Source organism: Carcharhinus amblyrhynchos, chromosome 19, assembly GCF_965287045.1.
Source record: "Carcharhinus amblyrhynchos chromosome 19, sCarAmb.v2.hapA, whole genome shotgun sequence".
Classification (NCBI taxonomy): domain Eukaryota; kingdom Metazoa; phylum Chordata; class Chondrichthyes; order Carcharhiniformes; family Carcharhinidae; genus Carcharhinus; species Carcharhinus amblyrhynchos.
In genome coordinates, this window is record NC_137342.1 from 1,919,005 (window position 1) to 1,944,164 (window position 25,160).

The 25,160-nt window shown below is 48.4% G+C and overlaps 1 protein-coding gene across 1 annotated transcript in view; it reads right to left on the reverse strand.

Annotated features, from left to right (window-relative positions):
- LOC145355578 (dynein axonemal heavy chain 3-like) overlaps positions 1-25,160 on the reverse strand; it is a 507,454-nt gene that overhangs the window by 291,756 nt on the left and 190,538 nt on the right. The window contains 3 exon segments of the mRNA XM_080207828.1: positions 6,294-6,433; positions 6,896-6,994; positions 8,392-8,622. Of these exon segments, the coding sequence (XP_080063954.1) occupies positions 6,294-6,433; positions 6,896-6,994; positions 8,392-8,622 (470 nt within the window).

Sequence of the window (25,160 nt, forward strand, 5' to 3'; positions counted from 1 at the left end):
AGCTATTTGAAACTTTCTATTAGAAGCTGTTCAGAAAAATGGTGTTTTTACATAAGAACATAAGAAATAGGAGCAGGAGTAGGCCATCTAGCCCTTCGAGCCTGCCCCGCCATTCAATAAGATCATGGCTGATCTGAAGTGGATCAGTTCCAATTTCCCGCTTTCTCCCCATAACCCTTAATTCCCCTGTCTGTCAGAAATCTATCTACCCGTGACTTAAATATATTCAGTGAGGCAGCCTCCACCACTTCAACGGGCAGAGAATTCCAGAGATTCACCACCCTTTGAGTGAAGAAGTTCCTCCTCAACTCCGTTCTAAACTGCACCCCCCCCCCCACCACTTATCTTGAGGCTGTGCCCCCTAGTCCTGCTATCCTTTCTGAGCGGGAAGAATCTCTCTACCTCTACCCTATCTATCCCCTTCATTATCTTATACATCTCTATAAGATCCCCCCTCATCCTTCTAAACTCCAACGAGTACAGACCCAGTCTATTTAGTCTCTCTTCATAGCCCAACCCCCTCATCTCCAGTATCAGCCTAGTAAACCTCCTCTGCACTCCCTCCAAGGCCAAAATATCCTTCCACAAGTGCGGCGACCAAAACTGCACACAGTACTCCAGCTGCGGCCTCACCAGTGCCCTGTACAGTTGCAGCAAGACCTCCCTGCTTTTATATTCAATCCCCCTCGCTATAAAGGCCAAATATAATTTGGTTAATTGGCTTAGAGCAGGTTTCTATTATTGAGTTCAATCCTTTTAGCTTGTTTTAAGATATTAAAATACTGGGGCCTGCCAAACCACAACTGGGAAATAATGAAGAATCTATACCAAGATGGTGTTAGCAGGAACCCCCTTACAGGATGTAGCAGAGATCCTGCTTGTAGTGAGGGTTTGAAATGATGCTGTGAATCAGTTCCCCCTTACAGAAACTCCCGGTCTTTAACTCTCCAATGGGGAGGTTGTGAAAGGTGCTATATAAACGCAAGTCTTTCTTTCCAGTCTGAAGCTTTGAGACTGTTCTGACATCAATGGCTCTCTGCAGTGGCTCAAACAAAACCGAGAGCAGCAGGGGAGTTGGTGACGAGCGCTCTGTAATTCTTCGTGAAGCAGCAACAGATAAATTAAGGCAGCTTACTCTTCCTGTCAAGAAAAAACATCCTAGCCAGGAATATTAAACCCAAAGGACTGCCGTAACTAAACCTATTTCAGAATGCACCTTAGTCCTTTTCAGCCAAATGTTGAAAATAAATTGCATCTTGTTGCATGATTGACAAATCTTTCTGCTTTGTGCCTGAAGATGATTTATTATTTCTCAAACCCATGTGGTTTTCAGAGCGTTTCCATCGCCAGTGTCACAGTCGCATCATTCGGTGCTATTTCAGTGACGTGTCAGTGAGAATTCTATCTGTGTTTAATGAATGACACTTCCTGCTGTGGTCATTAGTGACTGAAATTCCCCATCGATTAATACCAGCTGGTATTTACATGTTCATCCTTGGGATGGTCATGAAGTGAGTGACATCTGACCAACACAAGGAGCATGAATCGAATTCCTGTGTAGGCCACACTGGCTGGTATTTACGGGAGGAGAGTCTCAGCCCCGAGACAGCAACCCGCAGAGAGAGAGAGAGAGAGTCCCACACCACCCCTGCCCCCTACACCTTACGTCCACACAGGCACATAAGTGGACAGCAGCGGGGCCTTCCCCCAGATCACCAGGCCGAAATCTGGCCTCCCTGGGTGGTTTATTGTGGCTGGCTCTCTAACATCCACTAAATACTCAGCACAGGCTGTGTAAAAAATGGATACACACAGGATTAGGCCATTCAGCCCATCGAGCTGCTCGACCATTCACAGAATCCTCATAGAATTCCTACAGTGCGGAAGGAGGCCATTCGGCAGCCAGCCAGAGACTATCCTACTTCACAACAGTGGCACTGGGGAGGCGGTTTCTGCTGTTGGTATGGCAGCCAGCCCTGGCCTAGTGTCATGGCTGGATCCCAGGCACAGTAAGAAGTCTCACAACACCAGATTAAAGTCTTATTTGACTCTAACCTGGTGTTGTGAGACCAACGCCGGCCTCTCCACATCGTGACTCCCAGGCACAGGTCAGTGATGTTGGGAGGGGATCACGGGGTTGGGCTAGTTGGGGAGTAGGGGGTCAGTCCCCTTCCTGACGTTGCAATCAGGGACTAAGTGATTGAATGAGGCGACCAGCCCCATCCCCTCCCAGGCACCAGGGTTTGTTCGCGAGCTACCAGTGTGGGGAGGCCACCCTGCTCTTCACTGGGTTACTATCAGCAGTAGTGGGCCTTCCCTCTATCGACTCAATCCTGCTGGAAATTCAGCAGCCCCCACTCCCCCCACTACCACCCAGCACACGGAGGGTCACCCCCTGTCCTCCAGTCTGATTAAAAACCGCTGCAGTGAGAGCACCCAGGATTTGGTGCCTCAATATGGATGACCAGATTAAGGATAGTGCAACATGAAGACAAGAGAAAGAGGCCATTAATCGACTGACTCTTGGAATTCAAAGTCCATCACCCGTCACAGTGCAGACATTTAATAAGCTGCACACTGACATGGTTTAAATAACTGCATTCCACAATTGTCATGATGTGGAGATGCTGGCGTTGGACTGGGGTAAACACAGTAAGAAGTCTGACAACACCAGGCTAAAGTCCAACCGATTTATTTGATAGTAAACTCACTAGCTTTTGAGGTTTCCCTCTTCGTCAGGTGAATGGAGAGTTCTGGCCTCAGACAGAGCATATAAAGCACAGACAGTTTACAGATTACTGATTAGAATGTGAATCTTTACACCTAACCTGCTGTTCAAGTCCTAAAGTGGCCGACAATGTGTGTGGAAGGAGCACTGATCACAGGTTAAAGAGATGTGTATTGTCTCCAGACAGTACAGTAAGTGAGGTTTTGCAAACCCAGGCAAGTCACGGGGGTTACAGATAGTGCGACATGAACCCAAGATCCTTGTTGAGGCTGTTCATGTCGCACTATCTGTAACCCCCGTGACTTGCCTGGGTTTGCAAAACCTCACTCACTGTACTGTCTGGAGACAATACACATCTCTTTAAACTGTGATCAGTGCTCCTTCCACACACATTGTCGGCCACTTTAAGACTTGAACAGCAGGTTAGGTGTAAAGATTCACATTCTAATCAGTAATCTGTAAACTGTCTGTGCTTTATATGCTCGGTCTGAGGCCAGAACTCTCCATTCACCTGACGAAGAGGGAAACATTGAAAGCTAGTGAGTTTACTATCAAATAAATCGGTTGGACTTAAACCTGGTGTTGTCAGACCTCTTACTGTGTTCCACAATTGTTCCAGACTGGAAATCTATCGATGCAGAATAGAATATTGTAAACACACCTGCAGTAAGGCTCAGGATAAGCAATGCTCAGGAATATACACTTTAATCATGTGCAAAGTTGAAGGTGATTTCTTCACATTTCACACTTTGGACAATATGAAATTGAGGTTGTAGTTGATTTAAGTCTGTTGCAGTTTGGAGATAGTCAGGGGACAGACCAGGATGAAAATATCTCCCGCCTCTCACACAACATCACTGAGACTGGACCCCTGAGGCTGGTCAGCTGGTCGCCAATCCAGCTCATTCCATGGCTTTTGATATCAATGTGAATGGAACTGGCTGGAATATTGCGGCTGGCTCTGTTTAAAAAATGGATACGCACAGGATTAGGCCATTCAGCCCATCGAGCTGCTCGACCATTCAATATGATCATAGAATCCCATTGAGCCTGCGCCAACCACAATCCCACCCAGGCCCTATCCCCTTAACCCCATGCATTTACCCTGATAATCCTCTGGACATTAAGGGGCAATTTCTTAGCACGGCCAATTAACCTAACCCGCACGTCTTTGGACTGTGGGAGGAAACCGGAGCACCCGGAGGAAACCCACGCAGACACGAGGAGAATGTGCAAACTCCACACAGACAGTGACCTGAGCCGGGAATCGAATCTGGATCCCTGGTGCTAACCCCTGTGCCACTCGTGATTGGTAATCCACTCCGATGCCCTTTCCCCACAGTATTGTCATTGGTATATGGAAATCTTGAGTCACACATTTAAAAATACTCAATAGATAAGCTTCCACAGCCCTTGGGTAGAGAATTCCGGTAAATTCCTCATTCCCTGAAGAAAGAAAGACTTGTAGTTTTATCGTGCTTCTCAGATCCACATAACTCAAAGTGTTTTACTGCCAAGGAAGCCTTATTGAAGTCGACTCACTGTTACGGTGCAGGAAACACAACAGTCAATCTGTGCATAGCAAGATCCCAGCAGTAATATGATAAATGGGCACATCACCTACTCTTAGTGATGCTGGCTGAGGGTTAAATATTGTCCAGGAACAGGGCAGAGAGCTTCTTCAAATTGTACCATGGAATCTTTTACATCCACCCAAGTTTCCTCCTTGATACACACTGTTCTACACAGAGTATATACGGTAGCACAGTGGGTTAGCACTGCTGCTTCACAGCGCCAGGGTCCTGGGTTCGATTCCCGGCTTGGGTCACTGTCTGTGTGGAGTTTGCACATTCTCCTCGTGTCTGCATGGGTTTCCTCCGGGTGCTCTGGTTTTCTCCCACAGTCCAAAGATGTGCGGGTTAGGCTGATTGGCTGTGCTAAAAATTGCCCCTTAGTGTCCTGGGATGTGTAGGTATGATATATGAGGGTCGGGCCTGGGTGGGATTGTGTTCGGTGCAGACTGGAAGGGCCTCTCCCTGCAGTGTAGGGTTCGATGATTCTATGTCAGAACCACTGCCCATTGTGGATGTGGTAATATTGGACATTCATGTTTTCTGGTGCTAATATGGTTTGGAGCTGTATCAGGCTTTACTCGGGACATACAGACAGACAGCCCTGGGGTGAGAAATAGGTCTCTGCATCCTTCAGTGACAAAATCTAGCACTGTTTGTTAATATTTTTAGAACAGCGAACCCGACAGTGCAGAAAGAGGCCCTTCAGCCCATCGAGTCTGCACCGAACACAATCCCACCCAGGCCCTACCCCCATATCCCTACATATTATACCCACTAATCCCTCTAATCTACACATCCCTGGACACTAAGGGGCAATTTCTTAGCATGGCCAATCAACCTAACCCGCACATCTTTGGACTGTGGGAGGAAACCGGAGCACCCGGAGGAAACCCACACGGACACAAGGAGAATGTGCAAACTCCACACAGACAGTAACCCGAGCCGGGAATCAAACCCAGGACCCTGGAGCTGTGAAGCAGCAGTGCTAACCACTGTGCTACCGTGCCACCCGATTGTGATAATTTGAAAAAATAGAGTAAGACCACACTAGCTTGTCAGTGAGAATAACAGATCAATGAAATAGGTTATTTTTAAAAGACTTGTTAAACATAAGAACATAAGAAATAGGAGCAGGAGTCGGCCATCTAGCCCCTCGAGCCTGCCCCGCCATTCAATAAGATCATGGCTGATCTGAAGTGGATCAGTTCCACTTTCCCGCTTTCTCCCCATAACCCTTAATTCCCTAGTCTATCAGAAACCTATCTACCCGTGACTTAAATATATTCAGCGAGGCAGCCTCCACCACTTCAACGGGCAGAGAATTCCAGAGATTCACCACCCTTTGAGTGAAGAAGTTCCTCCTCGACTCCGATCTAAACTGCCCCCTCCCCCCTTATTTTGAGGCTGTGCCCCCCAGTCCTGTTTTGTTTTCCTTTGTCATATTTTCAAGTCCAGTATTTGAGTAATTAAAAGAGATATTCTTCCTGTTATTAAGCTTGCACCCTTTTGCCATACACCAGGCTCACGTTACAACCTGGGAGCTCGGTATTGCTAATTGCATCCCTGAGGAACAATTCAGCCGGCTGGACTCTGAGCTCGACTCACACAAGGAGCCTGGTCTGCTGGGTGAGTTTAAAAAGCAAAATCAATCTCCGTAGACTGAGGGGAAAACACTGGGGTGTGATGTTAAACATTTCAATGTAAACGGAGCTGACTGTTTTATCACCGCTGAAATTTTTCCTGCTGGTGGAGATTTCATTTGAATCAGCCTTCAAAATGTTAAACGAACAACGATCAGGCTCGCAAACATTTCCCTGTGTGCAGTGAACAGATAAGAATAACCTGCCACTCACAGGTGGGGAGAAAACAATGGCTATTCTGGATGAAAGTAAAATCAAATTAAACATCAATTAAAGTCAAATATAAAATCTCTCCGCCCTCCAACAGGAAAAGCCATCCCTTTCTATATTTTCGCAAAAGGAATCCTTTACCAATATGAGTCCACCACTTGGAACATTTTTCCTTGCACTGGGACTTGACTGTGGATATCCTCAGAGCTGAATATCGGCTGCAGGTACATCCAACCCATTTGGACACGGAGCCAAGATTCCAGGATATTGTGCATCAGCCACTGTGAAGACAGAGAGAGAGACAGAGAGAGTGGAAATGTTGCCACAAGTAAAAACACAGCGACTACACAGAGAGGGGGGACAGCCCCACACACACCTGTTCCTGCTCACTCTATCCCACAAGATTCCAGGAGACAAACCCTCATCCCACACCATTCCCAGACCTGACATTCCCTCCTTGTTGATGAGGCAGAGAGAGATCCTTGGTCAGTCTCACACGGATGATTCTTACTCAGTGTCTGTTTAGTTTAGCCTCTCACAGTGAAAGCTGGAGCAGTTTAACAGTTTGTATGTCACGCTGCTCCCACAGGAGAGCCACCGGCAGCTCAAGTTGAAGAAGTTACATCAGCTGAAAGTTACTGAAGCGTGAACGCTGCTAAATAACAAAAAAACCGAGGCGTGGGATGTAACAAAAATCCAGACACTAATTAAATTCAACAAGAGCCTCCCTGAAACTAACTTACCAGCTTTGATTCCCAAGCTGACATTTCCTTTGCAAAGGGCTCAATGAAGGGAGAAGCTTTCATGGTGGCAGTTTTCACAATGTGATCTTCCAGTAAAACCTGAGAAAAATAGATTAGATTCACAGATTATGGACCTGAATTGATGCCAAGAATAAGGTGAAATAAAGAGATAAGTTTGAACCTGGAGCTAAATTTGCAGTTTATAGAATGATTAGCTGTGAAAAAAAACTCCTAGGGAAAAAACCTCCTGCCACGCAGAATCTCATCTCAATACTTTCCACATTGTTCCTTTTACAGTTTTAAATTCTCACATCTTCTTCTTAATAAGATCACAGAATCTTTGCGATTAAATCTACCGTAAGAAATCTGACAACACCAGGTTAAAGTCCAACTGATTTATTTGATAGTAAACTCACAAGCTTTCGGGGTTAGTCCCTTCGTCAGGTGAATGGGGAGTTCTGACCTCAGACTTGTGAGGCTTCTGAGTTTACTATCAAATAAATCGGTTGGACCTAAACCTGATGTTGTCAAATTTCTCACTGTGTTTACCCCAGTCCAACGCCGGCATCTCCACATCATTAAATCTACCCACATGAGATTTAAATAAGCTTCAGGCTTTTATCTGGCACAATGCAGATTATTTACTGCAAGTGCCCAAACCATGGAAAGCTAACTTCAAGGCAAGCAATTTAAACCCCCCTTTTTTTCCCTGTGTAAAACCTCTTTGGATACATTGGAATCAGATAATTCTATCAGGTACCTGCAACAAAGAGCTCCTTGTACTTAGTATTGTAAAGCAGAACAACTGAATAAGAATTAATCAAGTGTTTCTGCAGCAGAATTTTGGATTGTATTATCTTGTTTTTTTCTCCCTCCCCGTTTTGTTACAAAAGGACTGATACTCAGGTAATTAAGCTAATTTGAAATGGAATCTAATTAAATGTACCAGGTGCAGTTCCGGACACAACTTATAACTGTTTCAGACAAGTTTTTATTCCGTTTTACAGAGAAGAAAGTGGGATATTTAATCACGGGAAACTGACAGGAATACTCGCACACACACACACACACACACACACACTCACACACACACACACACACACACACACACACACACACACACTCACACTCACACACACACACACACACACACTCACACACACACACTCACACACACACACACTCGCACTGCAGTAAGGAATAGATTAAATGAGCTGCAGCCTTTGGTCTTCTTGTGATCTCTATTCTAGGCACATCTTATTATTGAAGATTAGCCTCAAATCCAGTTACATTTTCAAGCCTGCAGATTGTAAAGAGTAAACCCACCGAGTCCGCCAGACTTACAGAATTGCAGCTTTCTCCTTGCCATCACAAGCGTTCCCCCTCGCTTCCCACCACAAGGAAACCTAAGACTTCCACTGAACCCCCACAGTGCAGAAGGTATCAGATCCACGTATCAAATCTAACCCCATTAAAACACTGCTGATATACTTCACCTCAATATCATCCACTGCAGCTAAAATGTTGACACCAGTATCTTTGTAACGGACAAACGTAAAGTTAACTTCTTCCCAGTCTGCTTCCATTTTGCTTAGAGCTTTTTCCAAGGCGTACTCTTTACTAGCCTGGGAGCTAATGTGGCTCAAATCCTCCAAGTACTTCTGCAGGCCCAGCTGCAAGATGTCCATCAAGGATGTGCTTTGGTGCGGTGTGATATTAAATCCAACCTGTGACACAGGGAAAGAATCTCCTTACAAAGTCTCTTCAAACAGGTTTTAACAATTAACACATGGCAGCAGGGATTCCCCACCTTCCTGACCATTTACTAATGGTCATATTACAGCGTAGGCTTTTTAAAAAAAATGTTCTATTTAAGAATTTACAAACCCCAAATTTGTGTCAAACCACATTCAGATTCACAGCGAATGGTAGACACAGGAAAGGAGGGAGTGTTTAAATGAAGGATTAGCATTGCTCCAATTCATCGAGATACCCATAGAATCATAGAACCCTACAGCCCATCGAGTCTGCACTGAACACAATCCCACCCAGGCCCTACCCCATATATTATACCCACTAATCCCTCTAACCTACACATCTCTGGACACTAAGGGGCAATCTTAGCATGGCCAATCAACCTAACCTTTGGGCTGTGGGAGGAAACCGGAGGAAACCCATGCAGATACGAGGAGAATGTGCAAACTCCACACAGGCAGTGACCCGAGCTGGGAATCGAACCCAGTTCCCTGGAGCTGTGAAGCAGCAGTGCTAACCACTGTGCTGCCCCCACCATATTGCGGGTACGGTGGACACTACAGCAGCACAAGGATGGGTTACGGGATCCTTGTTGTGACATTTAGTCATCGTCTAAACATTCCGACTACTCCCCACACACCCTGAATAAGGCTGGAAAGATAGGCCCATGTTAGTCAATCCATAACAAAGAACCGTTCACCATGTCTGAAAGCTGTGCGGATTAAAGGTGGATTGGTCATGCTAAATTACCCTTAGTGTCCAGGGGTGTATAGGTTGGGTGGATTAACCATGATAAATAGCGGTGATGGAACAGGGGTGGGGGAGAGGGCCCGGGTGGGATGGTCCTTCTGAAAGTCAGTCCAGACCTGATGGGCTGAATGGCCTGTTTCTCCACAATAGGCATTGTATAGATTAACACTGAGGCAGCTGGCTGGTAACGACAATGAACAGTCTGGGTATCTGACACACCAGCCCTCTGCTACTCTAACCTCTTCATGTAAAATTCATCTCCCCCTCTTCTCTCTGTTGAGACTGTACTTACCCAGCCTGCTCGACACCCTGACTGTGGTGAACTCACAGTATCCCACTCAAATTCATTCTTTCCAAAGGTCCCAAAGCTGCCAGTTACATCAGCAATCCTCTCCCAATCTTTGCTAAGAGGAGGTCCAGTAACAAGATACATCGTTACAGACCTCATTACAGGAAGGATGTGGAAGCTATTGGGAGGGTGCAGAGGAGATTTACAAGGATGTTGCCTGGATTGGGAGGCATGCCTTATGAAGATAGGTTGAGGGAGCTGGGACTCTTCTCCCTGGAGAGACGAAGGTTGAGAGGCGACCTGATAGAGGTTTATAAAATGTTGAGAGGAATAGATAGGGTGGATTCTCGGAGGCTATTTCCCAGGGCTGAAATGGACGCTACGAGAGGACACAGGTTTAAGGTGCTGGGGAGCAGGTACAGAGGAGATGTCAGGGGTAAGTTTTTCACTAAGAGGGTGGTGAGTGAGTGGAATCGGCTGCCGTCGGTGGTGGTGGAGGCGAACTCACTGGGGTCTTTTAAAAGACTTCTGGATGAGTATATGGGGTTTAATGGGATTGAGGGTTATAGATAGGCCTGGTAGGTATGGATATGATTGGTGCAACTTGTGGGCCGAAGGGCCTGTTTGTGCTGTAGTGTTCTATGTTCTATGATACGGATAATACAAGACAGGCAAAGCAATTAAAACACTCCCCACATCAGCTCACTGTCCAGCAGGGAGAACCCATCACGGTGCCGTCATAACTCAGACTGCATGGGGGGTTGGGGGTGGGGGTGGTGGGGGGGTTAGTGGGTGGGGGTGGTGGGGGGTTGGGGGTGGGGGTGGTGGGGGGTTAGTGGGTGGGGGTGGTGGGGGGTTAGTGGGTGGGGGTGGTGGGGGGTTGGGGGTGGGGGTGGTGGGGGGGTTGGGGGTGGGGGTGGTGGGGGGTTAGTGGGTGGGGGTGGTGGGGGGTTAGTGGGTGGGGGTGGTGGGGGGTTAGTGGGTGGGTGCAGCTCTACCTGAAGATGTCTCTGAAACGGGGAGTTACGATGTGACTGCTGGGTGCACTGACCGGATTCAGGAAGGTGCGAGCAACAGGGAACAACGGCTGGCAGTGGGTCAGGGCACACACCAAGCTTTTCCCAACTGCTGGGGGGGGGACTGAGGTCGGGAGGTGGGCAGGGGGAGGGTGTTGTTTATTCTCAAAGGGCCCGAGGCCTCTCCTGATACTTGGCGAGTAAGACAAGGAGCAGATAGCTGCAGGATCCCATAATCTTCACTCAAATTAGGGTGAGGGGAGAGAGAGTGAGGGGGAGAGGGTGAGGGGGAGAGGGTGAGGGGGGAGAGGGTGAGGGGGGAGAGAGTGAGGGGGGAGAGAGTGAGGGGAGAGGGTGAGGGGAGAGAGAGTGAGGGGAGAGAGAGTGAGGGGGGAGAGAGTGAGGGGAGAGGGTGAGGGGAGAGAGAGTGAGGGGGAGAGAGTGAGGGGGAGAGAGTGAGGGGAGAGAGAGTGAGAGAGGGTGAGGGGAGAGAGAGTGAGGAGGAGAGAGTGAGGGGGAGAGAGTGAGGGGAGAGAGAGTGAGGGGAGAGAGGGTGAGGGGGAGAGAGTGAGGGGAGAGAGAGTGAGGGGAGAGAGAGTGAGGGGAGAGAGGGTGAGGGGGAGAGAGTGAGGGGAGAGGGTGAGGGGAGAGAGAGTGAGGGGAGAGGGTGAGGGGGGAGAGAGTGAGGGGAGAGAGGGTGAGGGGGGAGAGGGTGAGGGGAGAGAGAGTGAGGGGAGAGGGTGAGGGGAGAGAGAGTGAGGGGAGAGGGTGAGGGGAGAGAGAGTGAGGGGGAGAGAGTGAGGGGAGAGAGGGTGAGGGGAGAGGGTGAGGGGAGAGGGTGAGGGGAGAGAGGGGGGAGGGGAGGGAGAGAGGGTGGGGGGGGGGAGAGGGGGTGAGGGGGAGAGGGTGAGGGGAGAGAGGGTGAGGGGGGAGAGGGTGAGGGGGAGAGGGTGAGGGGAGAGAGAGTGAGGGGAGAGGGTGAGGGGAGAGAGGGTGAGGGGGGAGAGGGTGAGGGGAGAGGGGGTGAGGGGGAGAGGGTGAGGGGAGAGAGGGTGAGGGGGAGAGGGTGAAGGGGAGAGAGGGTGAGGGGAGAGAGGGTGAGGGGAGAGAGGGTGAGGGGAGAGAGTGAGGGGAGAGGGTGAGGGGGGAGAGGGTGAGGGGAGAGGGTGAGGGGAGAGAGAGTGAGGGGAGAGGGTGAGGGGGGAGAGGGTGAGGGGAGAGAGAGTGAGGGGAGAGGGTGAGGGGAGAGAGAGTGAGGGGGAGAGAGTGAGGGGAGAGAGGGTGAGGGGAGAGAGGGTGAGGGGGGGAGGGTGAGGGGGGAGGGTGAGGGGAGAGAGGGTGAGGGGAGGGTGAGGGGAGAGGGTGAGGGAGAGAGGGTGAGGGGAGAGAGGGTGAGGGGGGGAGGGTGAGGGGGGAGGGTGAGGGGAGAGAGGGTGAGGGGGGAGAGGGTGAGGGGGGAGGGTGAAGGGGGGAGGGTGAGGGGAGAGAGGGTGAGGGGGAGAGGGTGAGGGGACAGGGTGAGGGGAGAGAGGGTGAGGGGAGAGGGTGAGGGAGAGAGGGTGAGGGGAGAGAGGGTGAGGGGAGAGAGGGTGAGGGGAGAGAGGGTGAGGGGGACAGGGTGAGGGGAGAGAGGGTGAGGGGAGAGAGGGTGAGGGGGACAGGGTGAGGGGAGAGAGGGTGAGGGGAGAGGGTGAGGGGAGAGAGGGTGCGGGAGAGAGGGTGAGGGGAGAGAGGGTGAGGGGGAGAGAGGGTGAGGGGAGAGAGGGTGAGGGGGAGGGTGAGGGGAGAGGGTGAGGGGAGAGAGGGTGAGGGGAGAGAGGGTGAGGGGGGGAGGGTGAGGGGGGAGGGTGAGGGGAGAGAGGGTGAGGGGGAGGGTGAGGGGAGAGGGTGAGGGGAGAGAGGGTGAGGGGAGAGAGGGTGAGGGGGAGAGGGGAGGGGAGAGGGGGTGAGGGGGGAGAGGGTGAGGGGGAGAGGGAACAGATGCTGCAAGATGTCCAAGTGTTTAAGGTCCATGAATGTACCTTCAATGCCACACGCCACCAACTACCCCACCCACAGCTCAATTCACACCTCCTTCACCCACCAAACATCCTTCGCTTCAAAATCTTGCCAGGATTATTGTTTGGGTGGCACTGCCTCTGATAACGGACTGTAACGCCTCAGGTAGGCCTTGCTCAGCCTGTGGCGCTGCCCAGACTGGATGTTCTGCCAATGTGGGAGTTAACGAGCTCCCGTTCGCCCCCCTGCCCAGTTAGTGATGAGACCCCGTCAATCGGAAGGCCAGTTGGGCAGGTGCTGGTAAAGCAGTTGGGTAGTGATAGGTGGAGGTGAGCGAGGTGGTGCCTCTGGAGGGGTGGGGCACACCATGGTCCACAGAGTGCCCCCCAGTCAGGATTCCCTTCACACACCGAGCCTGCAGGGATTGGCCAGGATTCACCACATGGTCTCCCCATGTGGCACCGCGCCACCTGCCCTGGCACCAATAAAAGGTCCTTCATTGGTCACTAAAGTGGCACCATTGGTCTCCGAGCAGAAGGACTGTCCCCCACCCTCCCCACCCAGGGCAAAGGGCCACAGTGACAGGAACATGAAGGGTGCCCGACTGCTCAACTTGTTAATCACACTGACTCAAGGGTCACAAATTTGTCTGATCGACACAGGAGATCGGTTACTAGTGGTGTACCTCAGGGATCTGTCTTGGGGCCACTGCTGTTTGTCATTTTTATAAATGACCTGGATGAGGGTGTAGAAGGATGGATCAGTAAATTTACTGATAACACCAAAGTTGGAGGAGTTGTAGACAGTGAGGATGGATGTTACAGTTTGCAGAGGGACATAGATAAGCTGCAGAGCTGGACTGAGAGGTGGCAAATGGAGTTTAATACGGAAAAGTGTGAGGTATTCATTTCGGTAAGAGTAACAGGAGTACAGAATATAGGGCTAATGGAAGGACTCTTAGTAGTGTTGACGAGCAGAGAGATCTCGGGGTACATGTGCATAGCCCCCTGAAAGTTGGCACCCAGGTTGATAAGGTTGTTAAGAAGGCGTACGGTGTGTTAGCTTTTATTGGTAGAGGGATTGAATTTCGGAGCTCTGAGGTCATGTTACAACTGTACAAAACTCTGGTGTGGCCGCACTTGGAGTATTGCGTACCGTTCTGGTCACTGCATTATAGGAAGGATGTGGAGGCATTGGAAAGGGTGCAGAGGAGGTTTACCAGGATGTTGCCTGGTATGGTGGGAAGGTCTTATGAGGAAAGGCTGAGGGACTTGAGGTTGATTTTCATTGGAGAGAAGAAGGTTAAGGGGTGATTTAATTGAGGTGTACAAGATGATCAGAGGGTTAGATAGGGTGGACAGTGAGAACCTTTTACCTCAGATGGTGATGGCTAACACAAGGGGACATAGCTTTAAATTAAGGGGTGGTAGTTATAGGACGGATGTCAGAGGTAGGTTCTTCACTCAGAGGGTAGTAAGGGCGTGGAATGCCCTGCCTGCCGCAGTTGTGGACTCGCCAACTTTAAGGGCATTTAAATGGTGATTGGATAAACATATGGATAACATTGGAATAGTTTAGGTTAGATGGGCTTTAGATTAGTTTCACTGGTCGGCACAACATCGAGGGCCGAAGGGCCTGTACTGCGCTGGAATGTTCTATGTTTGAGGGGAGAGGGTGAGAGTGAGAGGATAAGAGGGGAGAGAGTGTTTTTCTGATGCTGGCATCTGATTAAAAAGGGAACAGTGTCTGCTGGGTTAATGAGGTAACAGCGCTCAGGTACACAGTCGATAAGAATGGATTAGACAGTGTGGAAGAGAAGGAAAAGGCCGTAACAGGGGCCATGGTTCGAGACTGGATAGAGACTGTAAATGGGAGATAGACTGCACACGAGGAACTCTGCTCCCTAAAAATTTCAGGAGCCAGTTATCTGACTATTCCAGCTCAGACATGGGTCATAGAGCGGTGGGGGTTAGCACTGCGTATCAGCCATGGAATCCTGCAGTAGCCATTGTGGAGCTTCCACATTGTGAATTGTGGAAATTCAGCTACAAAGCTCTATAGTAGCTCAGGGAAGGAGTGACTGTCAGATTTCCGTGTTCACGGAACACTGAGAACTGAGCAAGTGCAGTGGCACCCTCTGCTGCACCGCGCCGGCTTCTGGACAAGTTCGGCTCTGCCACTCCCTCTGCTGGTGAGAAACAAGCTTTGCCCTAATTTTTTGAGTCAGATAAGATACCATTTTCAACCCTCCAAAACATGGTGTGAATTTCTCCTGTTTTCTTGCTTGTCTTATAATCTTTTTTTGGTAAAATCACCCCCAATCTGTTCCTTAATTAACAGAGTTACCCCACCAACTTTTCCCGCTTCCTGTCCTTTCCAAATCTCATGTATGCTTGAATATACAACTTTGAGCCTTCGTCACTGTGCAGCCATGTCTCTGTATCCACAGAATCCCTCCAGTGCAGGAGGAAACCATTGGAGAACTGATACTCCGAAAGACCATCTTACCGAAGCCCCCACCTCCCATCCCTGTACCCAGAACACTGTGCATTTAGCACAGCCAACCCATCTAACCTACACACCTTTGGAGGAAATCGGAGCACCTGGAGGAAACCCACGCAGATATGGGGAGAACGTGCAGACTCCACTCAGACAGTGACTCAAGGCTGGTATTGAACGCGGGTCCCTGGCACTGTGAGGGAGCAGCGCTAACTACTGCGTAACAATACACACCCTTTCACATCTGTGACTCTTCTCAAGCTTTCCCCAACTATATCCAAGCGCAAATTTCCTGGACTAAACCATTTGTTTTTCACTACCTCGTTGGTTAGGAGGCACTTTGCAATATCCTGATGGGCACTATGTCAATGCACATGTTTCTCTTTGAGATAAAAACTTCCTCAATTAGTGAATCTCTCCAGGAAAGAAATGGCAAGAACAAGCACCTGAAGGCAATTGGCGGAAATGCTGGGAGTTCTTAATGCTACTTGAAGTTCCTGAGTAAACCAACCCTTTGTACTGTGCGTGGAGAGACAGTGCCAGCCATTCTACCCACTACAGTTTATTTGTGCAGCTGGGGTTTACTGGAGCACTTGCCAACAGAACATCACTGCCTTTAACAAAAGCAGCTGGAAAGGAGAAAATCTGTCCAACTCAGGACAGAGCCTGCAAACTCCTCCAGCATCCTCCCAGATGACTGAATCGTACAGAAGTACCTCCCCGCATAATCACATCGTCTGAACACAATTCAGTAGTTACAGGTCTGTCATTACTGAGATCGCTGCTATTGATCTGTTAATTACTCTGCCATCCAAGCCTAGGTTTGATCAATTATACTAAACACAAATAGCAGGTCACACTCTTTCATTGGATTTCATTTTCAAAGTTTCATGCTCAAAATATTAATAATGTCAAAGTCTTTTCAATCTTGAAGCTGTGATCCACTGCAACCAGCTCTGTGTGTGGTTCCCATTCAGCTGATGGTGTTCTGTTTTAGTTTGACGAGATTTGAACTTGTTATGGGGAGGAGATGAAATGATACAATGAATGAGAGCAGCACTAGTTGCTGTGCAGGTACCCCCCTGAGCGTCCCATCAGCTGGGGAACAGGAAGACCCTTTACCAGACACACTGAGTAACTCCATCACTCGAGATGTCTGCTGAGCTGGAGTTGACAGGAATATGTAACACACGTGACCCTCATCTACTTCCATCTTCATACTCAACTGGGAGCCAGAGACAGAAACTACCAAGGGTGGTGAAGGTAGCTCCAATCCATCACGCAAACCAACCTCTCATCCATTGACCTGTCTACACTTCCCATTGCCTCCGAAAAGCAACCAGCATAATTAAGGACCCCACGCACCCTGGACATTCTCTCTCCCACCTTTTTACATTGTGAAAAAGATGCAAAAGTCTGAGGTCACGTACCCACCGACTCAAGAACAGCTTCTGCCGTTAGACTTTTGAATGGACCTACCTCACATTAAGTTGATCTTTCTCCACATAGAACATAGAACATTCCAGCGCAGTCCAGGCCCTTCGACCCTCGATGTTGTGCCGACCAGTGGAACCAATCTAATGACCCTCTAACCTAAACTATTCCAATGTTATCCATGTGCCTATCCACTGACCATTTGAACGCCCTTAATGTTGGCACAGCCTAGCTATAACTGTAACACTACATTCTGCACTCTCTCCTTTCCTTCTCTATGTACTTTATGAACGGTATGCTTTGTCTGTATCACGTGCTAGAAACAATATTTTCCCCTGTATACCAATACTTGTGACAATAATAAATCAAACCAAAGCAAAAAGATACTGTCGCTGATGGGTCACGAGCTCCGGGGTTGGTCGAGTTAGTGAGGGGAAACAGTGCGTTACTGTCACTGCAAAACACAGTTAGGGTAGAAACCCTGAACCTGAAAGAATCGACTAAACGGCCTCAATAAATCAGAAATCTCCCCGATCAGAGAGAGTTGAACTCGCGCTCAGTTTAGTAAATTGGAATTGGATGGCAGCTGTCCATCATCCTCACCCCCTCGAGACACATCTTCTGGTTCCTGTCTCATTACTAATCCCATCGGCTCCGCACCACCATTCCTATTTTTATTCTTTAATCTCTCCTCTCCCCCACACAATCACACCCTGTCCCCTATTTCACCTGTTACATCTCAACCTGGCCCAGTTTCTGCCAGAGTATTTCCAGCTTTTCCCCTTTTTACTTCAGTGTTTTATTTTACATGGGATGCAGACGGCATTGGCTCCGCCAGCAATTATTATCCATCCTTAATTGCCCTTGAGAAGGTGGTGGTGAGCTGCCTTCTTGAGCTGCTGCCGTTCCTGAAGGGTAGGTACATCCACAGTGCTGTTAGGGACAGAGTTCCAGGATTTTGACCCAGCGATATTGATGGAACGGCGATGTATTTCCAGGTCAGGAGGGGAAGCTACAGGTGTTGATGTTTCCAGGTATCTGCTGCCCTTGTGTTTCTAAGTGGTAGTGGTCACGGGTTTGGAAGGTGCTGCCAAAGGAACTGTGAGTTGCTGCAGTGTGTCTTGTAGATGGTATAAGAACATAAAGGAGCAGGAGTAGGTCATCTAGCCCTTCGAGCCTGCCCCGCCATTCAATAAGATCATGGCTGATCTGAAGTGGATCAGTTCCACATTCCCGCCCTCTCCCCATAACCCTTAATCCCCTTGCCTACCAGAAACCTATCTACCCGGGTCTTAAATATATTCAGCGAGGCAGCCTCCACCACTTCAACGGGCAGAGAATTCCAGAGATTCACCACCCTTTGAGTGAAGAAGTTCCTCCTCAACTCCGTTCTAAACTGCCCCCCCTTTATCTTGAGGTTGTGCCCTCTAGTCCTGCTGTCCTTTCTGAGCGGGAAGAATCTCTCTACCTCTACCCTATCCATCCCTTTCATCATCTTATACGTCTCAATAAGATCCCCCCTCATCCTTCTAAACTCTAACGAGTACAAGCCCAGTCTATTCAGCCTCTCCTCATAGCTCAACCCCCTCAACTCCGGTATCAGCCTATACACGGCTGCCACTGTGGTGGAGGGAGTGGATGTATGTAGATGTGGTGCCAATCAAGGGAGCTGCTTTGTCCTGGGTGGTGTTAAGCCTCTTGTTGGAGCTTCATCCATCCAGGCAAATAGGGAGTATTCCATCACACTCCTGATTTGTGCCTTGAAGATGGTGGACAGGCTCTGGGGAGTCAGGGGGTGAGTTCCTCACTGCAGGATTCCTACCTTCTTCTAGTCCAGTTCAGTTTCCGGTCAATAGTAACCCCCAGGATGTTGACAGTGGGGAATTGAGTGATGGTGATCTCATTAAACGTCAAGGGATGATGGTTAGATTCTCTCTTACTGCCTGAATGTTAACACATACATGAAATAATGTCTTCATTATATGTGGAGATATTATTGGAGTAGAATCGTCATATTTACAATATTCCACACTATAGAGACAACCATAATATCAAATAAACATCAGCTGCTTCAACTGGAAAACTTCATCTCCGGAGGCAGGGACACCGGGGGAGGGAGCCGTGCCCCACTATACAGATCACTGCTCAGCTGGAGCAGTCTTCAGTTTGAGGAACAGCAAGGATATCACACAATAATACAAGGTTCAAATATGAGGACGTGCTGCAAAGCATTAATTCTGTTAAGTATAGATGATCAAAGAGCTAAATCTGATGGAAGGATTAGTAGAGTAGATGGAGAGGCTATTTCCAGGACAAGGGATAAGGTCACAGTTAAAACTAGAGCAAGGTCACTCCGGGGTCCTTTACACAAAAGGTAACGGAAACCTGGAACTCTCTCCCTCCACGGACGCTGTTTGTTGTAATATACCTGTCAGGGATAACAGCGTGCCATCACTCGAAGGGAAATTCAAGTCTCAGTTTTACTTTAGGAGCACAGCACAGTGTACACAGCTCTGCTGCTGATTCTTTTAAGCTTTCCTTCTGTTTACATCTGTTCAATTGTGTCCAGTCTTAACAAATGGACCCACAATGTGTTTACACAGTCCTTTATGAGTGACTTTATATCATTATAAAGATATAACACGCTGGAAGTCTAAGAGATATTTTTGTTGGGTAAAAGGACTGTGAAATGGGGTTGGATACAGTTCAACCTGGAACTGATCAAATGGGCTGAATGGCTTCCTCCTGTTCTTATGTTTGAGGAATGTGCTGTGAGACAATAATATGCAGGAGCAGAATTAGGCCATTCAGCCCATTGAGTCTGGTCCACCATTCACTCTTGGTTGATATGATTGTCATCATGTGATGTGTGCTAAACAACGTCCGTCATGAATGAACCTGTACTGTTTTCAGCAAACTCATCTCCCAGGAACTTCCATAGAAACCAGAGAAAATTACAGCTCAGAAACAGGCCTTTTGGCCCTTCTTGTCTGTGCTGAACCATTTTTTGCCTGGTCCCACTGACCTGCTCTTGGACCTTATCCCTCCACACCCCTCTCATCCATGAACCCGTCCAAGTTTTTCTTAAATGTTAAAAGTGACCCCACATTTACCACTTTATCCGGCAGCTCATTCCACACTCCCACCACTCTCTGTGTGAAGAATCCCCCCCCTAATATTCCCTTTAAACTTTTCCTCCTTCACCCTTAACCCATGCCCTCTGGTTTTTTTCCTCCTCCAGCCTCAGTGGAAAAAGCCTGCTTGCGTTCACTCTATCTATACCCATCTCACCTTATTCACCTCTATCAAATCTCCCCTATCTTCCAATCTCATCAATGACAGTCCCATCACCCTCAAACTCTCTGTATAAAAGAAACCTTACACAGCAGCAACTCAGATTAAATCGAGTGCAGGTTATCTATCGTTCCAGCTACCGTGCAACATGCAAACTCAGACTCTTTACCTTGCTAATGTACTGAACAGCCTCACCATTCCACATTTGGAGTGTATATTTTGAATAATTACAAACCCTGGCATTAGTGACTTTGTTTGCTGTCATTTTGACACCATTTGCCCAACAATCAGTGACAGTGTGTGACTCAATACAACTTCCCCAAAATGTACACTTTGAATTTAATGGTTTTGAATAACTGTTACATTTTTCTCCAATGAAGTATCTTTGATTTCGTCCTTTCAAAAACTGTGGGAGTGAAATGTGATAAATTAGGAATAAAGCCAATAGAATGAGAATTCTGAATCATAGGATCATCCAGTACAAAAGCAGCCCTTCAGCCCATCGAGTCTGCACCTACACGAGAGAAACACCTGATCTCCCACCTAATCCCATTTACCAGCACTCAGCCCACAGCCTTGAAAATTATAATGTGCCAAGTGCTCATCTTCTTAAAGCACATTCCAGACCGTCACCACCCTCTGGCTAAAAAAGATTTTCCTCACATCCCCCCCAAACCTCCTGCCTCTCACCTTGAACCAGTGTCCCCCCCATGACTGACCCTTCAACTAAGACTGACCCTCATAATCTTGTACACCTCGATCAGGTCGCCCCTCAGTCTTCTCTGCTCCAACAAAAGCAACTCAAGTCCATCCAAACTCCCTTCATCACTTAAATGTTCCATCCCAAGCAACATCCTGGTGAATCTTCTCTGCACCCACTCTGGTGGATTCACATCCTTCCTGTAACCTGGTGACTTGGACTGTGCACAATACTCCAGCTGCGGCCTCACCAAAGTTCTATACAACTCCAACATGACTTTCCTGCCTATGTAATCTATACCCCAGTTGATAAAGGTGAGTGTGCCATATGCCTTTTTCACCACCCTATTAACCTATTATTCCACCTTCAGAGATCTATGGACAAACATGCCAAGGTTCCTTTGTTCCACAGGTTATAGTGGATGTCTTGGTGATTATTTTCCAGACGTCGCTGGATTCCGGGGAAGTGCCGGAAGATTGGAAAACGGCTAATGTTACGCCGTTGTTTAAGAAGGGTGCCAGGCAAAAGGCGGGGAATTATAGGCCGGTTAGTTTAACGTCTGTGGTAGGTAAAATGTTAGAATCCGTCATTAAGGAGGAAATTGCGAGGCATCTTGAAGGGAATTGCTTGATAGGGCAGACGCAACACGGTTTCATTAAAGGGAAGTCGTGTCTGACAAATTTACTGGAGTTCTATGAGGATGTGTCTAGGGCAGTGGATAGAGGACAGCCGGTGGATGTGGTCTTTCTAGATTTTCAGAAGGCGTTTGACAAGGTACCTCACAAGAGGTTATTGCAGAAGGTCAGGGGACATGGAGTTGGGGGTAGGGTGTTAGCGTGGATAGAGGATTGGTTGTCAAATAGGAGGCAGAGAGTGGGGGTCAATGGGTGCTATTCGGATTGGCGGTTGGTGACTAGTGGGGTGCCCCAGGGGTCGGTGCTGGGGCCTCAGCTATTTACCATTTATATAGATGATCTGGAGGAGGGAACCGAGTGCAGGGTGTCGAAATTTGCTGATGACACCAAGATTGGGGGAAAGGCAAATTGTGCGGAGGGTGTGGAGAGTCTGCAGAAGGATCTAGATAGGCTGGGCGAATGGGCCAGGAAATGGCAAATGGAATTTAATGTTGGCAAGTGTGAGGTGGTCCACTTTGGTAGGAAGAATGGTAGGAAGGACTATTACTTACGTGGCGAAAAACTGCAGCAGGCGACGGTGCAGAGGGACCTCGGGGTCCTTGTGCATGAGTCGCAAAAACCCAGCTTGCAGGTGCAGCAGGTGGTCAGGAAGGCGAATGGGATGCTGGCCTTCATAGCGAGGGGGATTGAATATAAAAGTAGGGAGGTCTTGCTGCAGCTGTATAGGGCATTGGTGAGGCCGCAGCTGGAGTACTGTGTGCAGTTTTGGGCGCCGCACCTGCGCAAGGATATTTTGGCCCTGGAGGGAGTGCAGAGGAGGTTTACTAGGCTGATACCGGAGTTGAGGGGATTGAGCTATGAGGAGAGGCTGAATAAACTAGGCTTGTACTCGTTAGAGTTTAGAAGAATGAGGGGAGATCTCATTGAGACGTATAAGATGATGAATGGGATGGATAGGATAGAGGTGGAGAGACTCTTCCCGCTCAAAAAAGACAGTAGGACTAGGGGGCACAGCCTCAAGATAAAGGGAAGGCGGTTTAGAACGGAGTTGAGGAGGAACTTCTTCACTCAAAGGGTGGTGAATCTCTGGAATTCTCTGCCCGTTGAAGTGGTGGAGGCTGCCTCGCTAAATATTTTTAAGAAGCGGGTTGATGGGTTCTTGATAAGAGAGGGGATTAAGGGTTATGGGGAGAGGGCGGGAAAGTGGAACTGAGCCACAACAGATCAGCCATGATCTTATTGAATGGCGGGGCAGGCTCGAAGGGCTAGATGGCCTACTCCTGCTCCTATTTCTTATGTTCTTATGTTCTTATGTTCACAGAACTTCCTAGTGTCATGCCATTCATTGAATATTTCCTTGTCAAGTTACTCCTTCCAAAGTGTATCACCTTGCACTTTTCAGGGTTAAATTCCATCTGCTACCTATCTGCCTATTTGACCATTCCATCTATATCTTCGCAAGACACTCAGTCTCACTATTAACCACCTGGCCAATCTTTGTGTCATCCACAGACTTACTAACCTGACCCCCAAATAATCATCTATGTTGTTTGTATAAATGATGAATAATAGGGGAATTCAGCACAGATCCCTGTGATATGCGACTAGACGCTGGCTTCCAGTCACTCAACCAGCCTTCTGACACCACCCTCTGTCCCCTACGACTGAGCCAATTTTGAATCCACTTTATCTTATTACCCTGTATCCTTCGTGCATCGACCTTCTTTATTAGTCCCCCACGTGGGACTTTGTCAAAGGCTTTGCTGAAATTCATATAACCCACATCAACTGCACTTCCCTCATCCACATAAGCAGGAGATAAGGAGGGTAAAATGGTGTTGAATTAGAATCTAGTCATAAAACAGGTCTCTCACTATGCTAGGGTTTCAGGTCCACAGGGTGTTTTAGCCCAGGGATAGCAGCAATTGCAGTTTCAGGGTTTTTCTAGCTCATTATAAGACATTGAGAGGAATAGATAGGGTGGATTCTCGGAGGCTATTTCCCAGGGCTGAAATGGTCGCTACGAGAGGACACAGGTTTAAGGTGCTGGGGAGCAGGTACAGAGGAGATGTTAGGGGTAAGTTTTTCACTCAGAGGGTGGTGAGTGAGTGGAATCGGCTGCCGTCGGTGGTGGTGGAGGCGAACTTGCTGGGGTCTTTTAAAAGACTTCTGGATGAGTACATGGGATCTAATGGGATTGGGGGTTATAGATAGGCCTGGTATGTAGGGATATGATCAGCACAACTTGTGGGCCGAAGGGCCTGTTTGTGCTGTAGTGTTCTATGTTCTATTTCAATTGGTATTCAATTTGGGACAAGTTCTAGGCCAGAGGGAGGAATCTCTATTTTCATTTTCTTGTTTTAAAGTCTGGCTTTTCAGTAACAACACTTTTCTTGATGTTGTGAAAGGAGCTGCTGATTCGAGAACATAGAACATAGAACACTACAGCACAAACAGGCCCTTCGGCCCACAAGTTGCGCCGATCATATCCCTACCTACCAGGCCTATCTATAACCCTCAATCCCATTAAATCCCATGTACTCATCCAGAAGTCTCTTAAAAGACCCCAGCGAGTTCGCCTCTACCACCACCGACGGCAGCCGATTCCATTCACTCACCACCCTCTGAGTGAAAAACTTACCCCTGACATCTCCTCTGTACCTGCTCCCCAGCACCTTAAACCTGTGTCCTCTCGTAGCGACCATTTCAGCCCTGGGAAATAGCCTCCGAGAATCCACCCTATCTATTCCTCTCAACATTTTATAAACCTCTATCAGGTCGCCTCTCAACCTTCGTCTCTCCAGGGAGAAGAGTCCCAGCTCCCTCAACCTATCTTCATAAGGCATGCCTCCCAATCCAAGCAACATCCTTGTAAATCTCCTCTGCACCCTCTCAATAGCTTCCACATCCTTCCTGTAGTGAGGCGACCAGAACTGCGCACAGTACTCCAAGTGGGGTCTGACAAGGGTCTTATAAAGTTCCAGCATTACCTCCCGACTCCTAAACTCAATCCCTCGATTAATGAAGGCCAGTACACCATACACCTTCTTGACCACATCCTCTAACTCTCAGTGGCTGGAACATGCAAGAGGTTGTGGGTCTGGAAGGTGCTATGTAAGGAGCCTTAGTGAGGTCCTGCAGTTTCCCCAAGCGGCTTCTAGTAATCAGATCTTCAGATGTGAGTAGGGGAAAAATGCGATCACTGCCGGTGGGAATGACATCACGGATAAGATCTCCGACCTGCAGGTCTAGAATTAATTAACTGATGAGTGGATAGAGGATTGTTGTGAATTTTTTTTCTTTGTATGCACTGGGCAAGGGGTCTAGCATCCAGCAGGAGGAAGTGTTCATCGGAATGCAAAGGATTCGGTTGGTTATTGTGTGTCTTGTCAGGGTGGTTGTCATGGATGCAGAGCGGTGGTAATAGTGTCATGTCCTGGGGGATGGAACCCACGCTGGTTACATTTATTGGTCTGTACAGGATGAGAGCCCAGTGACATTTTAACAACATCACTTTCTATGACAACACAAGCGATTACACAAATCGTACCTCGCTGGAGGTTTGACATTCGATGAATGTTCCCTTCAAACTGAGTTAGAGGCTTTGTACGTGGCAGGTGATGTCGCAGTGCTGACTGACTGCAGTAAATCAACCTCTAGTTCTCTACTGAAACAACATCACTTGAATAAAACCGAGACTCTTGGCAGGACGGTGGGGGGGGTAGGGCCTGATCCTTTTTTGAGAATGATTTCTCGGTTTGGGTGGCTGACTCCTGGCTCATTCCTGGTGCTTCCTCCATTTCGAGGTACACGCAGTCACGTCAAACTAGTAAACCGCATCCTTTATATGGCTACCTTCATGTGAAATGGGCCAAAGCAAAGCAATTGTGGATGC